The sequence below is a fragment of the Dermacentor variabilis genome, chromosome 10 (assembly GCF_050947875.1).
Source record: "Dermacentor variabilis isolate Ectoservices chromosome 10, ASM5094787v1, whole genome shotgun sequence".
Taxonomy (NCBI): Eukaryota; Metazoa; Arthropoda; class Arachnida; order Ixodida; family Ixodidae; genus Dermacentor; species Dermacentor variabilis.
Window position 1 is genome coordinate 24,153,708 of NC_134577.1, and position 18,375 is coordinate 24,172,082.

The 18,375-nt window shown below is 44.9% G+C and overlaps 1 protein-coding gene and 1 long non-coding RNA gene across 4 annotated transcripts in view; one reads left to right on the top strand and one right to left on the bottom strand.

Moving 5' to 3' along the window:
• Positions 1-18,375, top strand: part of LOC142560149 (uncharacterized) — an 87,122-nt gene that overhangs the window by 19,204 nt on the left and 49,543 nt on the right. For 2 of the 3 annotated variants that reach the window (XM_075672016.1, XM_075672013.1), the window contains exon 2: positions 7,907-8,271. In XM_075672016.1, coding sequence (XP_075528131.1) covers positions 7,908-8,271 — 364 coding nt within the window. In that variant the 5' untranslated portion in view covers position 7,907. Of the gene's footprint in view, positions 1-7,894; positions 8,272-18,375 lie in introns of those variants that run through there. The other variant, XM_075672014.1, reaches the window with a different exon arrangement.
• LOC142560150 (uncharacterized) overlaps positions 8,229-18,375 on the bottom strand; it is a 61,323-nt gene continuing 51,176 nt past the window's right edge. Inside the window, exon 3 of the long non-coding RNA XR_012823308.1 lies at positions 8,229-8,308. This is a non-coding gene — a long non-coding RNA (uncharacterized LOC142560150). The remainder of the gene's footprint in view (positions 8,309-18,375) is intronic.

The following is an 18,375-nucleotide window of genomic DNA, read 5'->3' on the forward strand; positions in this document are numbered from 1 at the left end:
CGTGAGTGATAGGGCTTGTCGCCTAGCGTGCGTCAGCTGGGCTGGCTGGGCTATACAAAATTGGGGAAATGTCCCGCGCCAGAGCTTATCGTTACGGTGGCGCCGTTGCGTCTCTTATCGGAGACAAACTATACGGAAAAGAGCCTAATTCGTTGACACGCGCTTTGAAGTAACAGTACTTCAAGTAACGAGTACTTGAAGTAACAGTAAGAGTAACGGATATTGGGTAAGGCCGTAAGTTAGGCTAGTTGGTTTCTGTTGAAATACATGCGCAAAAAAAGAAAACAATCTGACACAGACTAACGACGTGAAGGACAAACGCTAGACTTTCAACTAATAGGCATAGAAGGGAAATGAACATCCTACGATTACATCAAACAGGCGGAACAAGAACGAGGAAACAGACACGAGTAGGCATGGGCACCAGAAATGGCGGAGATAACCGTATCTCCCTTTCCGTTAGCGATATTCAGGCCACAATTGCGCGCACTTATCTGCATCTTGGTGGATACTGAACGCTTTGAAATTGCTCTTTCAGACTCAAGCGCATGTTTTCGTGGCACGCGTGTAACTGTCAGTTCCGGAGCGCACCCGCATCTTCGGCAACGATGGACACGCCCGCCATTGGGCGCCTTTACATGCAGATGCGCAATGCTCGCTAAGCCTATCAGTGAGACAGCGATATAATCATTTCCGCGGGGCAGCGGTATCTTGTATACCAGGCCCGTTGCACAGGCGACAAACTTTCTAGCATGCCTCATCTCCGCAGGCCGCTTTCTCTTTCCCCGTTGTTTACTTTTGGGCACGTTTCGGCAAGCTTACCCAGAGCATAAAAAGCGACGGGGGTATCCCACTTTTCGGCTGTCTTCTTCAGGCGATGGGACAGATGACGTACGTCTGCGTAAGCGTGGCCTCAAAAAATGCTGCTTTCATCTCAGTGACAGGGTTTGCCACCGAGCATGCGTTCAGACTGGCGACACAAAATTGGGAAAAGTCTGGCCTCAGAGCTCACTCTTACGATAGCGCCGTAAGAGTAAGCCACGTGGACGGGTCGGACGTAAGGTGCAGAGGAAGCAATAACCAGAACCATAAAGCAAGTGGCTGAACGAGAGCCGATCCACTATACAGGTGGACTGTACAAGTATACTTCAGCCTCGCCGTTCATCGGCATACAATACTCTCAAGATTCTAATGGGTGCCAATTTTATTGCGTGGGCACGTGTTTGGGTAACCTTTCTCTGCCATCGCCCACCTGCTCCTTCCCCTGTGTAAGGTAGCAAACCGGACGCATATCCAGTTAACCTCGTTACCTTATGTGTAGTGTAGCGCAAACGGAATGCAGAAGGTGGCAGAAGGACGAGGACGCATACCTTCCCTCCTTACCTTCCACTCTGCAAGGTAAGAATGCAAGGCGAGGAAACAAGACTTTCTTACCTTGCCATCTGCACGTTCTTTCTGTAGCTTATGTCAGCCTTAAGTCTGTGTCTGTCCTTTGCACCGTCCTCGCTATGTTTCCTTAGCAACATAAGATGTACCGATCAGCCCAAGTCCGTTCTACCGTAAGTAAAAAGCACTGGAAGCAGGCACCACAGTACACACACTCCGCTTGAAAGAGGGACTCGCGCTATTAGACGCCGGGTGACACATCTCACCTTTCGCTCCTGGAATGTGTCGATTGTATATCGGTGAAACTCTTGGGAGACTAAGGGCTGTCTGAAGATACTACAGACATTTCGAGCCCAACTCGAAGCTACGCAAACTTCCATTATTATCAAAACTTTCCTCCATGACGGAGAGGCTTTATCCACGACGCGACGAACTTGGTGAAAAGCCAAAAATTTTCTAGGCTCCGACCTAAAAAGCATGCGTCTCCAACGCTGCCGTGCCAGGCTTTCGGGAGCGCGCGCTGAGTTGCCTTTTCGGCGACTTCCCCTGAAACTCTCCTGGCGCCCTCTTGCAACCAAAAGAAAAAAAAAAAAAGAAGAGAGAACTGAAATTCTGAAGCGCGCCAGCCTACAAACCGCACTGGCGATTATGGCTTTCTTTGCTCACAGAAAAAGTGAGACTGGAAAGGAGCTGAATCTCTCGCCGTCTCTGTCTCTGTATCCTCCGAAGATTTGCACGAACGTCGATTTTCTGTTTACCTAGAGTACCGTGTAAACTCGCGGCTCGAGATGGTTTCCTCGAGCGCTCGGTCATTTCTTCACTTTGTTGTTTTTCGGTCGCCGCGCACTACGGTGCTATGCACTCGGGTTCGTCCCGGTTCCTCCGTCGTAAAACGAATGCCGTTTATTTAACGCAGAGTTGTAAAGGGGTGCAAGCGACCGGGAGGAAAACCAACGACCGTTTCAAAATTAGCATCCGCAACTTCTCACGTGATAGCTTCTTCTGCTCACGCAAAGTCTCGCTTCTCTTCTCGCTGTATACACTCCCCGTGCGCGTAAACGCATCAAATCACCCAGAGGTCGCTCACATCGATTTCTTCAGGAGCTTTTCTTGAATTTTTGCATTTTTTTCTTTCTTTCTCTCTTTCTGGTCTACTTCTAGCTCGTTAACGACTCGCAACTAACTCTTCCACTCGGAAGTTGCAAAGCTTGCAATGGGAACCTTCTGCCTTGCGAGGCGGCGTCAGAGAGGCCACTGCGAACGAGTACCACGCGGCACTGCGCAGTGACGTCATGAAATTCGAACACGTCACCTCAAAGCTGCGGGCTGAGCGTGATTACTCTGGCCATTGGTGAAACGTCGCCATCTTCTGCTAGAACCTCTCAAAGCCGCACGCACAACATGCTGTGAGGACGTTCACGCTTACATCGTATGCCTAGGGTTCTTTGACTGTTCGCGAATGGCAAAAATGATGTGCCTTCGGCGGTCGCATAACGTGTATGTTTAGAGAGTAATTGTCGAGAGACGGAATAGGTAGGGATCGATTTGACGGCCGGGTATAGTCGACGCCGAATATAACAAACACGAATAAAATTAGTTATACTCTACATCAGACGCATGAACCTTACATATCTATACTCACGTAAAATAACTCGCTCATAGCGAACAGGACACTGATATATCGAACTAGAAGCGGATGCAGCCAGTGCAACAAAAGCTATTTCAATGAAAATATTCAATTACGGTGGAATATACGGGATTAATACGATTATTGTACCCTGCCTGCGGCGTAAAAAGACGACTTCGTCTTTATAGCTCACCGGGGGCACTGAGTGCGAATGAAATCTCAGTTCAACGAACAAAAATGAGGACAATAACTAACTAACTAACTAACTAACTAACTAACTAACTAACTAACTAACTAACTAACTAACTAACTAACTAACTAACTAACTAACTAACTAACTAACTAACTAACTAACTAACTAACTAACTAACTAACTAACTAACTAACAAGCAAGCAAACACAACCTCTCCCTCTCTCTCTATCTCTTACACTCACACACAAACTGCGGTGACTTCATTAATCCTACACCAACGAGGTTTCCAGTTTGACTGACTTCCGAATAGGACTACCCGCATTGATAAAAATCAGCTGTCTTTTTTTTTTCGACCATTTACCTGCGTAAAATCGTCCCCATAATGATTGAAGTGTAAACAAAATCAGCGTATGACGCCATATTCGAAAACCTCTCTTTTTTTTCTCTTTTAATTGCCATATTTGATGCCACTAGAAGATGTCACTATACGAACCCTGTCTAGTTTTCACACGACTGCAAATCATTCGAACCCTGCCTACGCTTCGAGACTCGGTGCCCTTGCTGTCATAGAGTTTCTTTGCGATAGTATTCGCATGCGAAGGTATTCCTCCAGCGAGGCCCGTATGGAAGGCCTACCTCCCCGGGGCGCTGGAATTCAAAGCGGATGGAAGCATTAACCGATCAGCAGTTGAGATATGTTTAGAGTGTTGGTGAAAAAAAAATATCAGGGAAGAGATTGATAAGGCCGGATCCGTTACAGGCATATGTAACTGTACAAGGTGGATATATAGGTTTAAGAATAAAGGAAAGATTAGGGAGATATAGGCAAAATGTTAGACTGATAAGCAAGTATAGATTATCCGATTCGCTCAAGCAGGCTGGGTGGCTATCTGTCCTTATCCCGGTCAGAAGGGGATGTCAATAACTTATTATTGTTCAGCTTCCATGGCAAGGATGGGCAGTCAGTGCATTTGTATAATCTTCGTGCTTGTGGCTTTGTTGACTGCGCTTTATCTTTATACATTCCCAATTCCTATTCAGTGCAAACTGTTGCATATTTAACGTAATATATTGTGGAAAAATGACTTTCAAATCCGCGAAGCCGTCCGAAGCCGGAAGGACACTTTTTAGGAAAATCCACGTTCTGACAACGGGCATTCGAATCGCTGCAAGTGGAGCCACTTGCTACTAAGTAACTCAGTGGAAGAGTGCCAATATTGCCCAAAGCACAAAGACGAGCGTCAAGATATTGAAAGGAGCCCTAATTGTTCCTATTACTACGTAAGCATTCTTTGGCGAGCACCCCTGCAAAATTTGTCCATCCCGTGACGCCTTTGTACCTGCAAAATAAATGCATAATTGGTCAAGTTAACACGTTTGATCGTTATAATAGCGTAACAGTAAATGATCGGAGGCGACGGGTAGACACGCATAAATTAGCTAAATAAGCAAGCAAAACCGAATTAACAGCCGCGCCAAAGAATGCTTATGCATTAGTAGACAGAATTTCTGTAGCATTCTGTTCCTTGTACATTGTTCTACTGTTTTGAGGGTTACTGTCAGGTTGCTATTGCCGAGCAAGGCGTAGTTTTTGAAACTAAGTGGACCATGTCGCTAACTCGATACCGAGACAAATGAGCCTAATCGAGGGCTGGGCAAAGATACTTTGCAATTGTATCATGATACGATACAAGATACTAGGGCAACAAGTATTTCAGATGCAGAAACAGGATACTACCGCAATTATTGTATGCGATACTATACGTTTCATCTATATGTTAAGATACTTCGATACGTTAGCAAATTTCTTATCATAGATCTAATATAATGTAGAAGCAAACGCGTATGCACTGAAATGCTAGCTTGGAAATTTCTTAATTCAGACTAACCTAGTTTCATTTTAATGAAATGTCTGTTAGTATCTCAAAATTTTTCTCTTACTCAAAGTATAATATTTTAAATAGTTTATTGAGGTTGCTTTAGCTGCTTAACATTAAAACTCTCTTTACGCTGCGCTGTCAGCGGTTTTTGCTTGTCGCTTTTGTAGTTGAAAGGAGTCGCTGCTCTGCTTGCCGGCCAGCTGGCGGGTCGTCAGTAACTACAAGAACATCAATAAGAAGCCTCTGCACTATGACACAAATACTGCTGTGGAGTTTTACCGTCTGGAGTTTTACCGTCTGGAGTTTTACCGTCTGGAGTTTTACCGTCTGGAGTTTTACCGTCTGGAGTTTTACCGTCTGGAGTTTCACCGTCTGGAGTTTCACCGTCTGGAGTTTCACCGTCTGCAGTTATTACGCCTGCCCTCGCTGGAGGGTTCTGACGGAAAGATAAAATAATGTCGCTTAATTCCTTTAAATTTATCCAGTTGGCACATTGGCAGCAATATCACTTGAGAAGCAGAGTTCAGCAAACGTTTATAGTTTCGCACGGTGATGTTGCGATAGTCAGTATCTTCTATCTTAATATACACGATAGATTCTTTCATATTTCGGAAATACAGATGCTGATACAAGTCTTCCCAGACGTACCATGATACAGATACAAGATACCCAAAGAGTATCTAAGATAGATGTATTCTCGATACTGCTTAGTAGTGGCCTAATCAAATGGGATAGTACCAACATTGTTTTGAAGACGGCAACATTGCTGGGCGTTATCGACGCACGTAAAAATAAAAAAAATCTTTTTTTTATGAGAGTGCTTTTTATTTGTACTGCAAGTTTGTATAATTATTGACATTATAGTTGTTCGCAATGTCACTTAATGAGTTTCTTTTAGTGTTGCTTTGTTAAGTGATAGCGCTGTCGTTCGCATTGTTTCTCTGAGCGTTTCTTTGCAACATTGCGGTGTTGTTTTACTGCTTTGTGATAACGTCACTGTACGTGTATTAACTGTTCTTTGGCTCTTTTTCCTATCAAACTATGTGAAGAAAGTGTGCAAAACTATACACGTCACTGCACATGTCCAATAGCCAATGAGTACCCGGCATCGTATCTGTGTGCCAACATATACTTCTATCGTGCAAGTAAAAGAAGAAAAAGAAGTAAAGAAAAAAAGTAAACGCGCTGCGCGAGTATTGTTGTACATTAATTCTTCAGTCTACGTGAGTGCCAGTAATTGCTCTGGAATGCACGGTGACGTGTGTGTATACACGTGACCGACCTGAGCTGTGCGATTACACTCGGCCACCTTCCGATCGTGCTCGCCTGTATACATTTAGACATTCTAAGTATAGCATTGCGGTTGTTAAATTGGTCGCAGGCTAACTGGTTACGGCCATGCTATAAAAGCGTACTTAGTAGGAGATTACGCGTGTACGCACGTCAAACGGATGAACAACCTAAATGTTGTGGCTCTGTTTAGTATAGTTACAGAAATTGAAGCACCTTTCGCGGTAGCAAGGGGGTGCCTATTGCTAGGGCTGGCAGCGCCAGAACAGATTGACCGACTCCACAACTAGGGCAATACATCGCCAATACTTGGTTTTCAAGGCGAGAGGAGACTAAGCGAAAGCCGATTTTACCGTTCATGTTTTTTTCGCTCGCGACGAAAGAAGAGTAACAATGCCCAGTTTCGATCGAAAAAGGGCGGACCAAGCGCCCCCATGCTGTTACGCTTGTCACGTAAGCTACGCAATGTCCGCAGCACTAAATCGAAAAGTTAGCATCAGTACGTAACCGCAAAACTCTTTACAGCGTTCCGAGCGCGTGCTTTTTGGACATACTCAGTGCCTTCAAGTACGCTATGATACGGCACATATTCACCCGTAGATTCATTGTTTCTGGTAGCATGCTTGCTCCTTCACCATCGTAACTGCGCCGCGATAAAGTAAATCCTAATTTCTCGCCATCCGTAGTTTAAGCCATAATGAAGGTGTTCTCATATCTTCAGAACACTTGGTGTAATAAATACTACAATAGAGTGTAAAAATTGGGCGAGTTGGTTGACCATCATAGTAAAAAGTAGCGCAAAAATAACATTGGCAACGCAAGTCAGGGAAGTACACAGGTCACTTCTTCGTTCAGCGGCTGTCGTGTGTATTTCTCTGCCTCGTGTTGCCGCTCTTTTTACGCCGTTTTTAGTGTGCATACGTACGAGTTCTGTTTTGGAGGCGTTGTTTATGTCCCAAGCTAAATATGCGCCAAAAGCGATAAGGGCTAAGCGGGAAGTCGGCGAAGACATCTAAAAATGATGGAAGTAAAATTTAGGACTCGCTATTTGTAAGAGGCGCCTTTCTCGTGAGTCACTTTTCAAGTTCTTTCAAAATTTTTTTTTTTACAGCTAAGTCTATTTGTTATCCATCTTAAAGAGATAATGTCGCTTGCAAGATCTGCAAAGCTAATTTACATTTATTTCTTTGCGAGAAATCAATCAATCAATCAATCAATCAATCAATCAATCAATCAATCAATCAATCAATCAATCAATCAATCCACTGATACCGGAAAAGAGCGCCACGCCACAGCGCGGAATATTTTCATAGGTTGTTCGTTATGTTCGTTATGGTTGTTCGTTCGGTTATGACTTTTCGGTTCTACGGCGAAGTAGTTTAGAATAAAATCCGTAAACTTGTTTCCCTTAGCATTCAACTTTACGTTCCACAGACGAGCACCGGTGTGGTACTCATCTCTAGGGCGAGACGCTGTCGGCGCGCAATGTCCTTCAAATATGGAAAGCGACCGTGCCTCTCGATTGCCCAGGATGTCCTGCCCGGCCTCAAGTATGGACGGCTGCAGCGGTGGACTTCCGGGTGGCGCCAGCGCCAGGGAGGCCCGTCACGTGGCTGTCGCCGCGGGTCCGCCTCCGACACCGGTAGGGACTGTCGCCGAAGGTTCGCTGGTCTCTGGATACGGACAGCAGCACCAGCAACAGCCTCAAGACTTGTTCCTCCGGTACCAGGCCGTGTCCCGGATACCGCACGGCCTGGGTTCATCGTTAGACTGCCGAGTACCTCCGTTCATTCCACCGCGCGATGCGCCAGCAGCACTGCCAAGGCCGGCCACTCTGCCAGACCTGTCTCACCTGTCCACAGACGCAAGCGGCGAAGACGAGAACTTCCTTCCATGTGAGTGGCAGTCAAGTCCTCTTCCTTGATACGCACGCTGGATAGAAAAAAAAAGGTGCACAGATTACATAATAGATTAGGTTAGAGAGAGACCCACATGGCATGGTAAGTTAGACAGGCTGACATAAGCCAGGTATAGATTAGTTTTGTTGGGTTTTATGGAGCGAAATCAACTGAACATATGATGCGCCAACGACAAGCTTATGCAGTAGTTGAATAGATTTAGCAATATAGATAATTCCTTAAAATGCGATTCAGAGAGAGAGAAAGAGAGAGGGGGAGAGAGAGGGAGGAAGGAAAGACAGGGAGGTTAACTAAACTAAGTCCAGTTTGCTACTCTACACGTGGGGAGAGGGACGGGGGAGTGAAAGAGATAGAGAGAAAACATGAGTCCATATCGCACTTTCGCATGCACTAAGTTAGGTGCAGCATGCCTACAGTTGGGCACTCATGCATGTTGCCTTCGGGAAGTGAAGAAGCGATCGAATGGATTTCCAGGCTACTGAACTTTGCTTCTGTGAATGGCCCATCGTGCAGTCGATTCAAGGCACACTGGAGAGTCTGACATTGGTTATCGAAGCGAGAACAGTGGCACAGAAGATGACTGGTGGTCTTTCCACACTTGCACTTAGCGCGAATACGCGTAAATCAAGTCAGCTTTATGACCGGCACCACAGAGTGCATGGACTCGCCATACATCCTGAAATCCCGAGTGGTGACCCAACGCGGAAGATTTGACCACCTAAGTGCGACTCTCGCGGGAGCGGATTGATTACTAAACACCTATCGTGCCTTTGATCCAGCTACGGCGTCCAGCACCCCGCCCTCTTCGGATAACATGAAACCGATTAGGCTCAAGGCCACCTTCATAGGCGGGGATCATTTGACTATGACCGTATATGTCGCTTGCGCAGGAACCGCTGAGAGCGTAGCTGCAGTTCTAGTCCAAAAGTCTTTACGACCGTTTGTAAACTCGGTGGGCATCTTAGCTTGTGCGTGCATCTATTGCTCTTATACTGTTTTCTTTTGTGAAACATGGTTACAGTGCTAAGCAACAATTATAGAGATATTGTAAAACCCTGATAGCGAAATAAATATTACCTAACTATATAAGCCAAAATGAGAATCGCGTATCACTGTGTGCCAAGAAATACAAAGAGATGGGCCACGGCTGCCTGTGGCGGGTCTTCCTAATTAGCGGAGCTTTTTATCAGACCCTGATCTCCAGACTTTGGCTCTGCGTTATCGATGGACATAGTGCCTATCAGCGCTGAATACCTGTGTTCGCAATCCTCGTCCGCTGTCTCTACGTATTCATTTGTCGGTACCGACATGCCGTTTATCGTCTCAGTAAGAACGATTGCTGAATGAATGAATGAATGAATGAATGAATGAATGAATGAATGAATGAATGAATGAATGAATGAATGAATGAATGAATATGGGAACGCCTTTTGTCGGTCCCGCCGAAAGGCAGGCTCGGACTGACCGGCCGAAGCAGGTATATATAGCTTGTGTGTTATCGCCTGTTCACAGTATCTTTCCTTCACACTTTCCTGTGTCGCTTTGCTAAAGGCTCACTCACACTAGGCCGACACGACACCGATTTCGGTCTGCCTTCTGTCCGCGACAGCATTTTTTTCTTTCGTGTCGGCGTCTCTGTCCCATTGTATACCGACGCCGACAAACTGCCGACGGTCGGCGGAGAGCAGTGTGACAGAGGCGCCGACACGAATATAAAAAACGTTGTCGCCGACAGTCGGCAGACCGAAATCGGTGCCGGGTCGGCCTAGTGTGAGTGATCCTTAATCGATCGGACGTAGCCAACGACAAGGTGGCCATTTGTCTTTGCACCAAGATTAACCACTGAGCAGTCCAATTTTGAGACGTCAGGGGCGTTCGGGCCTCGACAACGCGTTTTCAAACAGACGACAGCAACATGATGTATCTTGCGAAGATTTGTCGATGCAGATGACTGGATTTCGGAAACGATGGCGTTGCAAATGCCACCATGAATGAACTTCGCAAGCGTCCAGAAGGCGATAATTTTGAAATTAGGTGGTAGGCCCTGCTGCTTAGCTACGCGTTGCATTGCTGTGTAAACGCCGTCCATATCAATCGTCCAGCTTTAATTTCTTGCGCTTACATAAAATAACGTGGAGTCTGACAACTTGAAGCGGAAGAAAATCGAGGCATCAGTGAAATTTGAACGCATGACTACTGAGCATAGACTGAGAGTAACATGCCAACAGCAAAAGTGACGAATACTTGGGAAGCCGTTTGTAGGGTTACAATAGCACAATCAATCAATCAATCAATCAATCAATCAATCAATCAATCAATCAATCAATCAATCAATCAATCAATCAATCAATCAATCAATCAATCAATCAATCAATCAATCAATCAATTGCTATCATCAATAATTAATTGTGATCACACACGTCGTTTGTATACCGGTACACGAAGATCACAAACAAAGCTGCAATGACATTTTATGTGTTCAAATGACAATCATTTCGCAAGGGCCAGATGTGGCCCAGGAGCGCCATGACATATGGTGTTAGTTTCTCAATGTATTATGAATGGAGCGGACAATGAGAAAATGAGTTGTAAATGCTAGACGCAACATGGCTGTAAAAAGGCCTAAAATTAAGTCGCTGTAAATTGGGTGAAACATGCGAGTATCAAAATAATGAAAACGACTATTGATTTCAGCTATGATCATAAATGTTCCCTTAGGAGTAGGTGACATAACAAAACTTATACAATAAAACTAGTGCCTCAAGAGGGTCCTTGAAGTCAATAATTAATTATGGGGTTTTACGTGCCAAAACCACTTTCTCATTATGAGGCACGCCGTAGTGGACGACTCCGGAAATTTTGACCGCCTGGGGTTCTTTCACGTGCACCTAAATCTTAGTACACGGGTTTTTTGTATTTCGCCCCCATCGAAATGCGGCCGCGCCGTGGCCGAGGTTCGATCCCGCGACCTCGTACTCAGCAGCCAAACACCATAGCCGCTGAGCAACCACGGCGGGTCTTGAAGCCAAGGGCCGAGAAGCACGTGCTGTGAAAACCTCTTGCACTGCAGCGTGCAAGGCGAGGTTGCGCTACAGATAACATGGTCAGACGATGTGTACGGCATTTACGTCTGCCATAAACCTTGAGACTGTACTAAAATCACAAGGCGCATCAGGGCTTGGAATGGGCAAAGAACCATTCTATATATTTTTTTTTCTGACAGACCATCGGTTATCTGCATGCTCTACATTTTACACGACCGGCCCGCGATTGGGGATCAAGCCCATGACCTCGCGCTCGATCGAAGGGAGCCATTTCCGGCGAGTCACCGCAGCGGGCAAAGATCAGGTTAATTATTAGTTATTTCTATAAACAGTGACTTTTGTTGGCTATTGCTAGAAACTAACACAGATAACTTAAAAGGAAACTGCCGGTTTCCGAAACTGCGAAAAAATAAACAAGAACACAGACATATAGAGCGATCAAATCGGTTAATCGTAAAACAACCCTCATAGGCAAGAATTCTTTCTCAGCGGCTGGCTTTGGGAAACGTCGTCCCGCTGTAGAGAGAGAGAGAGAGAGAGAGAGAGGGGGGGGAATATAGGAAGGCAGGGATGTTAACCAGTCAAGGGTCAGGTTGGCTACCCTACGCTGGGGGAAGGGAGAAGAGGAAGAGAGAGAAGGTGTAGATACGTGTACGGACAGTACTTGAGCTAAAGCCACTCTCGCAAACCAGACGTTCTGAGAAAACACAAAAGTGCCTTCACTGCCGTCTGAGCCGATGATCGATGGGGACGGTGCTCTACTACTGTCTGTTCACTTAGAGGACGATCATCTAATTTCCTCAATGTGTTGGACAAACTGTAGCGACCGACGTAACTATAGGCGATCGCCGGGTTCAGTGCCAAGCACGTCGACATATAAATTAACCGAAAGCTCCATAATATTGTGAAAAGAAAATGCACATCATTCACATTTCAAAAAGCGAGCCGAGTTTTCTACCTCGAAGACTGGTAATGTCAGCCCGAGCTTGAATGCTTGAAATATGTCTTCGACAGCTCTGAACTTGACATTAATTGGAAGCACACCTTACGGAATCTGTAAACCGCAGCTCTTGTGGCTCGCAAAACGTAACGGAACAGCTGGTATAGTAATATCGCCTGACGGAGGAATCAAACGCACCATTATCCCTTTAATTTCGAATAATGTGAGTGCTACCTTGAGACCTAACAAAATATAACCAATACATCCCAGACCGCGCGGCTGCCAGCGTTACTTAAAGTAAAGAACACATGTTCACCTTTGCAATTTCAAGAATGCGCTACTTAATGATGTTACTGCGTTTAACGTTTGTGGCAACCCTGCGTGTGCACCCATCACTAAATTAAGGTACCTAAATTGGCGGGTTTTTACATGCCAAAATGCGCGGCCGGTACGTAACAGAAGTTTTACAAATATAGGCCCGGTTATATTTAGCAATTCGAGAATTAATTACCAGCACCACCTAGACAGCACAAGGCCTGTTCCCTCCGATCCACGACGTCATGCTACCTGGCCCCGAAATTTCCATCGCCAAGGCCGGCGTGACGAAATCGGTGACGTCAAAATAATCAAGGCTTACTCGGGAGCATCCCCATTAGATTTTATGGCCGTCATGCCAGGTAGCGTGACGTCATGGATCGGAGTGAACTGGCCTCGCGCTATCTGGGTGGCGCTGGTATTACTCCAACGAGCGGGTCAATTGCCGTCACAAGTTCTAAGTTTAGGAAGCGAGTCATATGGACACGGTGTCAGGGCCTTCTAGAAGATAAGATAAGCACGTACTCTTTACAAAAGCCAGCCTACTGTGTTTGGGTGCTTTCCCGATACTGTCTATCGTGCCCCCAAGGCATTGACGGATAGTGAGTCGATGACAGTAGAACGTGTAGACGACACTGTGCGGGCTAGTGCCTCGACGAGTCACTAAACGGACGAAATTTCTAAGAAGAGTCGGTTCTCTCGAGTCGTCATGGTCGCATCATCTGGACGGAGCATGGAGAGCGGATACCGCGACGGCGTTTTTCGGCCATGGGTAAGGTTTTTTCCATTTACTCGTAGGCGTCGTTCGGCGAGCCCACCACGTGGCCACCAAACCACGTTGAGGAATAATTGGCGGACTGCAGTGAAAGTTTACGCGAGCTATTTATCACCTGTTCGCGTCAATGCAGATCGCGGCGTCGTCTGCCGAACTTGCTTGCGCTTGAAATATTTTTTGTTGATCTGATCGTACTACCAATGCCCTCAGTGGGATGATTACAGGGGTTCGAAATGAACACGGTGTTAACGAGCACCAGTAAGTGATTATCTCAGAAAAATGTCATTGCAAGTTGCGACTAAAATGCGCGTGCCGGGCTTATTTTTTAAAGAAGTCTTATTATTGTGTAAACGCCTGCCTTTTCACTATGAAGCTCTTCGGTTTGGGAAGAAAAAAAAATTATAGATGAGAGACTGGATCAACAAATGCGCTACGGTAGGCTATGTCCAACGGCAGCGACAGCAAATGAGACGAAAAATGGTAAACTAATTTTTTTATTGAGGACAATTGAGTGTTTCGCATGTTCACTAGAAGCAGCACGGTAAAGTGCTTCAAGAGGTAAGCATAAACATTATTCGCGTAATAAAAAAAAAAAAACCCAACTCATTCGCAAAAAAAAAAAAAAAAAGCCGATCTGCTTACCTGGGCGTTCTAATTAGCATGGTCTGCTATGCACAACCGACGGGAACTAATTACTAATGCATTTACGTTTTTCTTATCACACATCTTACTTATATTGCCCTAAGGGTCAATAGACTTTACAGGGGGACGTGGTTAATCTACAGAACAAAATAATATAAGAAGCATAAGAGTTTTTCTAATTATACAAAATTTAAAAAAAAAGAACAAAAGTGCGAGAGAAACTGTTATGCAATATTGGCCAATGCGTTCACCAATTTTTTCCATATTTGGGATCGTTCTAATGGTGCGGGAAGACAATTCCAATCATTAGACGTTCGCTGTATGTAAGAGTGGCTAAACGAAGCGGTTTTACATAACGGTATGCCAACCTTACGGGCATGGCCTGAACGGCGCGAAATTTAACGTAGTGGGAAGGACCAGCGCATGACGCAAGAAGGGGTGATAAGACAGCTTAAAAAAAAAAAAAAAAAACGCTTAGGCGTAGCACCAACGTACGGCGTGACGCAAGTGAAGCTACAGCGGCAAGTTCGAATTCATGATTGCGATGCTTACCGGTTCGGCTGTAGCTATAAGCCGTGTAAAACGAGCCGAGTTATTTATTACCATTCTTAGAGACTGCATCAGGCCAACATTATTTTTGGGTGGTGCGAGATATTGTGCGTGTACAGAATCGCTACAGTGCGGTATCTATTTCCTTCTTGAAAGCAGCCTTCATTTCTTGTCTCTTTCTTCAATTTCCCCTCAGCTGTAGATACTAGAACACTGTCAGGATACCCTGCTGACAAAAGTCGTTTCAATTTACTTTCGAAACTTCTTGCATCACGGAATAAAAAGATTTCTTCAGGGCGTTATCTAAGCACCGCCCATAGCTATTGCTCTTTTAACAAGCTTCGAACGGGATTAATGATAAGGTAACAGGGCTTTACATGCCCTTGTATGGTACTCCCAGCACACATGATAGCTAGCGAGTTTTAGCTTCGAATCAACAAACCGTAAAACACCATCTTCTGGAATTGCATGCGTTAATTTCAGAGGATTGCAACATTTGTCAAAAAGCGCTAGGAGATTATTTACGGCGGCTGGGAAACCATCTTCGCTTCCTTGAATTAAAATTGAAAACAAAATTGTCCACATATTTAAAAACACTCGCATTACTAAAATCTTTGAGGCGGTGAAAAATTAGTCTGCCACAATGCGCTAAAGAAATATCACTAAAGACAGGAGCCACGCATGAGCCTGTGCAGATCTATTTTGCGTGCCTGTTTTTTTTTTTCCCTTTTAACGCTGCATGACCCCGGTACTTCCAGGTGAACGGCAAGCGCTTTATCAGCGTGACATTGCATTCTTGAAAGAAAAGTAGCCAGCGCAGCGTTTTCGAGAAAGGAAACTAAAGTAAGAGGGACGGGGATTATTGGTTGGGAAACGATACGTCTCAAAGGGCGTACATTATTTTAAACCGTGATTCGCAAATTTGAACGAAACTGGACCTTTTAATGTTCAATACTTAAGTTCATCTACCTTGTAATCAAATTTTTCGAGTGAAAGAAGAATGCAAGCCTATTACGTGCTATACATCTAATGTTCCACGTTGAGTGAAATTATCAACCTGATAAATTGCGTGCACTTATTGGATTATAGTGTAATAATAATAATAATAATATTTAGGGTTTTACGTGCCAAAACCACTTTCTGATTATGAGGCACGCCGTAGTGGAGGACTCCGGAAATTTTGACCACCTGGGGTTCTTTAACGTGCACCTAAATCTAAGCACACGGGTGTTTTCGCATTTCGCCCCCATCGAAATGCGGCCGCCGTGGCCGGGATTCGGTCCCGCGACCTCGTGCTCAGCAGCCCAACACCATAGCCACTGAGCAACCACGGCGGGTTGGATTATAGTGTAAGCTGATCGTATTGACACAGGTACTTATCCTTTTTCGGGGACGCGCCGGCATTATTTGGAGTTTACTCGAAAGTTATCGTTGATTCTGTATTGTGCACGTTCTCGCCGAACCCCGTGTAATCAGATTGTATGCGCGACACGAATTGTCTCGAACTTTCTGGAAGGCACGCGGACACCAGCGATTACGCCGGGACCGTCGACGTGCCTGCAAAAGCCGACGCGCTTGACCCGCTGATCTGGTTTCGACGGTCGCTGATTGTGCTCGCCGTTGTCGTTCAAGTTTCAGTGCATAGCCTGTTTTTTGTGGGCACAGGCTCGGCTAATAAAGAGTTCCGTCATTCACAGTTTCGCTACTGTGTTCCTCCTGACCGCGAGTACAGCGTGAGAGTATATTCATTCATTTTTTGCTGCGCCTTCACGTGCGAAGACATTATACGGAGTAGCGGTTACAAAGTAACTGATAGAAAGAGATGACGCGATGAAAAGAAAAATGGGGGGGGGGGGGGGCGCTAATTATGCAACATTATTCCGTGCACATCAGTAATCGGGATAATGCGTGGCAGATAAAAAGAGCACTAAGCAAAAGGCGACGAAGTAACGAAATGCTGGTTAGGTTGAAATAGCACCGGAAAATTATATTCAATGCGTAACATAGGTATTATACAGGGTATCCCAGCTAGCTTTACCGAAGTTGTTCGACGAAAAAAAAAATTTAGGAACATGGCTCAACATACAGCTATATAAGCCTACGATGTTTGGTCGTCGGTGGTCTAACGACGAAGACCGTATCGTTCAACTTGGTTTTTCATTTTTTTTTGTCGTTGGAAAGCTTGGCTAACGTTAGTGGGAACACCCTGTATAAATGACTGGTCTTACTCACAATATAGTTTTAACCGAAGAACACAGTCATATCAATTTTAGCACTGATTAACTTAATTATTCCGCCTGAGCAATCATTATCAGCGTAATGCGCATTTCTTCTATTACAGGCGAAGTTAACCATTCATCATCAGCTGGCATGAAACAGGTTAATAAAAAATTGAAATAATTCAAAATTAGTTCTTGCACGTGCACCCAATGCATGGTACACGTGTGTGTGTGTGTGTGCGCGTGTTTTGCATTTCGTCCCCATCGAAACGCGACATCAGCAGCCGGGATTCGATCCCGCAAACTTGGCCTCAGCGCTGATATCTTTTTATAAATGTCAGCGATTTATTCCTTCGTGTGTATTGCATTGCGAATAATATAATAGCCTCTTCAGCCATAGGTAAGACGCCTGACCAAAGTCCTTGACAGGTTGATATTGCGAATATAAATAAAATTGTGCAAAAATCAGCTAACGAACTTCAAGGCTAACAGTATTTCGCTGCTGTAAATCCCCAGCCTTGCACTACTTAGCATATAACACACCTGAGGAGTTACTGTCTCACAAATGTCGAAGCAATGATCGATCTCAACGCATAATCATCTTGAGCGCACGTCAGTCTCAGTTAACTCTTTCAGACTCCACTTTATACCGTTGATTGAAAATTTGCTTTGGCCATATCTCTTGTATCTTCAGAATCATAGAAAGTGTACCGTTGCAGGAACGATTAAGAATTTTCAATTGTTTAGCGAGTTTTGTCAAGTCTACAAAATTACGACTCAATGCGAAAACTCACTACAGGAACACAAAATATGAGAACATATACTATTTCGTGTTTTGAAAAGCTTGAAGAGCACTTATACAGCCACTTGAAAATTATGCCTGGTGCATGACATTGTGAAAAAAAAAAATGAAAGAAGTGAACCCGCTTTGTACACCATGCTCACATACAGTAAGAACACCAAGCCGTCTACCTTCCCACTCATTTTGCTAAAACATTCTGCACGTTATTCAAAATTGTAGCACAGTTACAATAATAAGTGTTTTAATACGTATGAAACACATCTTAAACGCCATTACTTTCATCAGTGCTTTTGCTATTGATGCACTCTCCTGCTGTGCACAATTATGCAGACAGCGTCTCAAAGGGTTAATATGATTAAGGTCACCATATAATACAGCTTACTGAAGTAGAAGTATTAATAACCTCACCGTTTATCACTTTTCTCGCACTGCCCTTCAGCAAGGCTACTGTATTTTTGTGCGACACTACACTTCAAAGAACGAGCATCCGCTGTCTACAACAAGTACTAAGAATGCCTGCTCAATGCTGTTGCACCTGTTAAAAAAAATTGCCGCATAGGTTAAGTCATTTTTCACGCTCACGTAGAATGAACATTTCTGTTGTGAGAGAATACGCGTGCACCACGTTAGAGTCTGGTTCTACGGATCAACAGCCTCGCGATTTACCAGGAGCTCTTCGCAGTTCCCTCCGGGAGGACTACATCGGAACCGAAATGCTCGTATCGCGAGATGCTGGTCATTCGCAGGAAGCTCTATTTCTTTCCAAAACCCTCTGCACACCAGAAGGCCTGCCA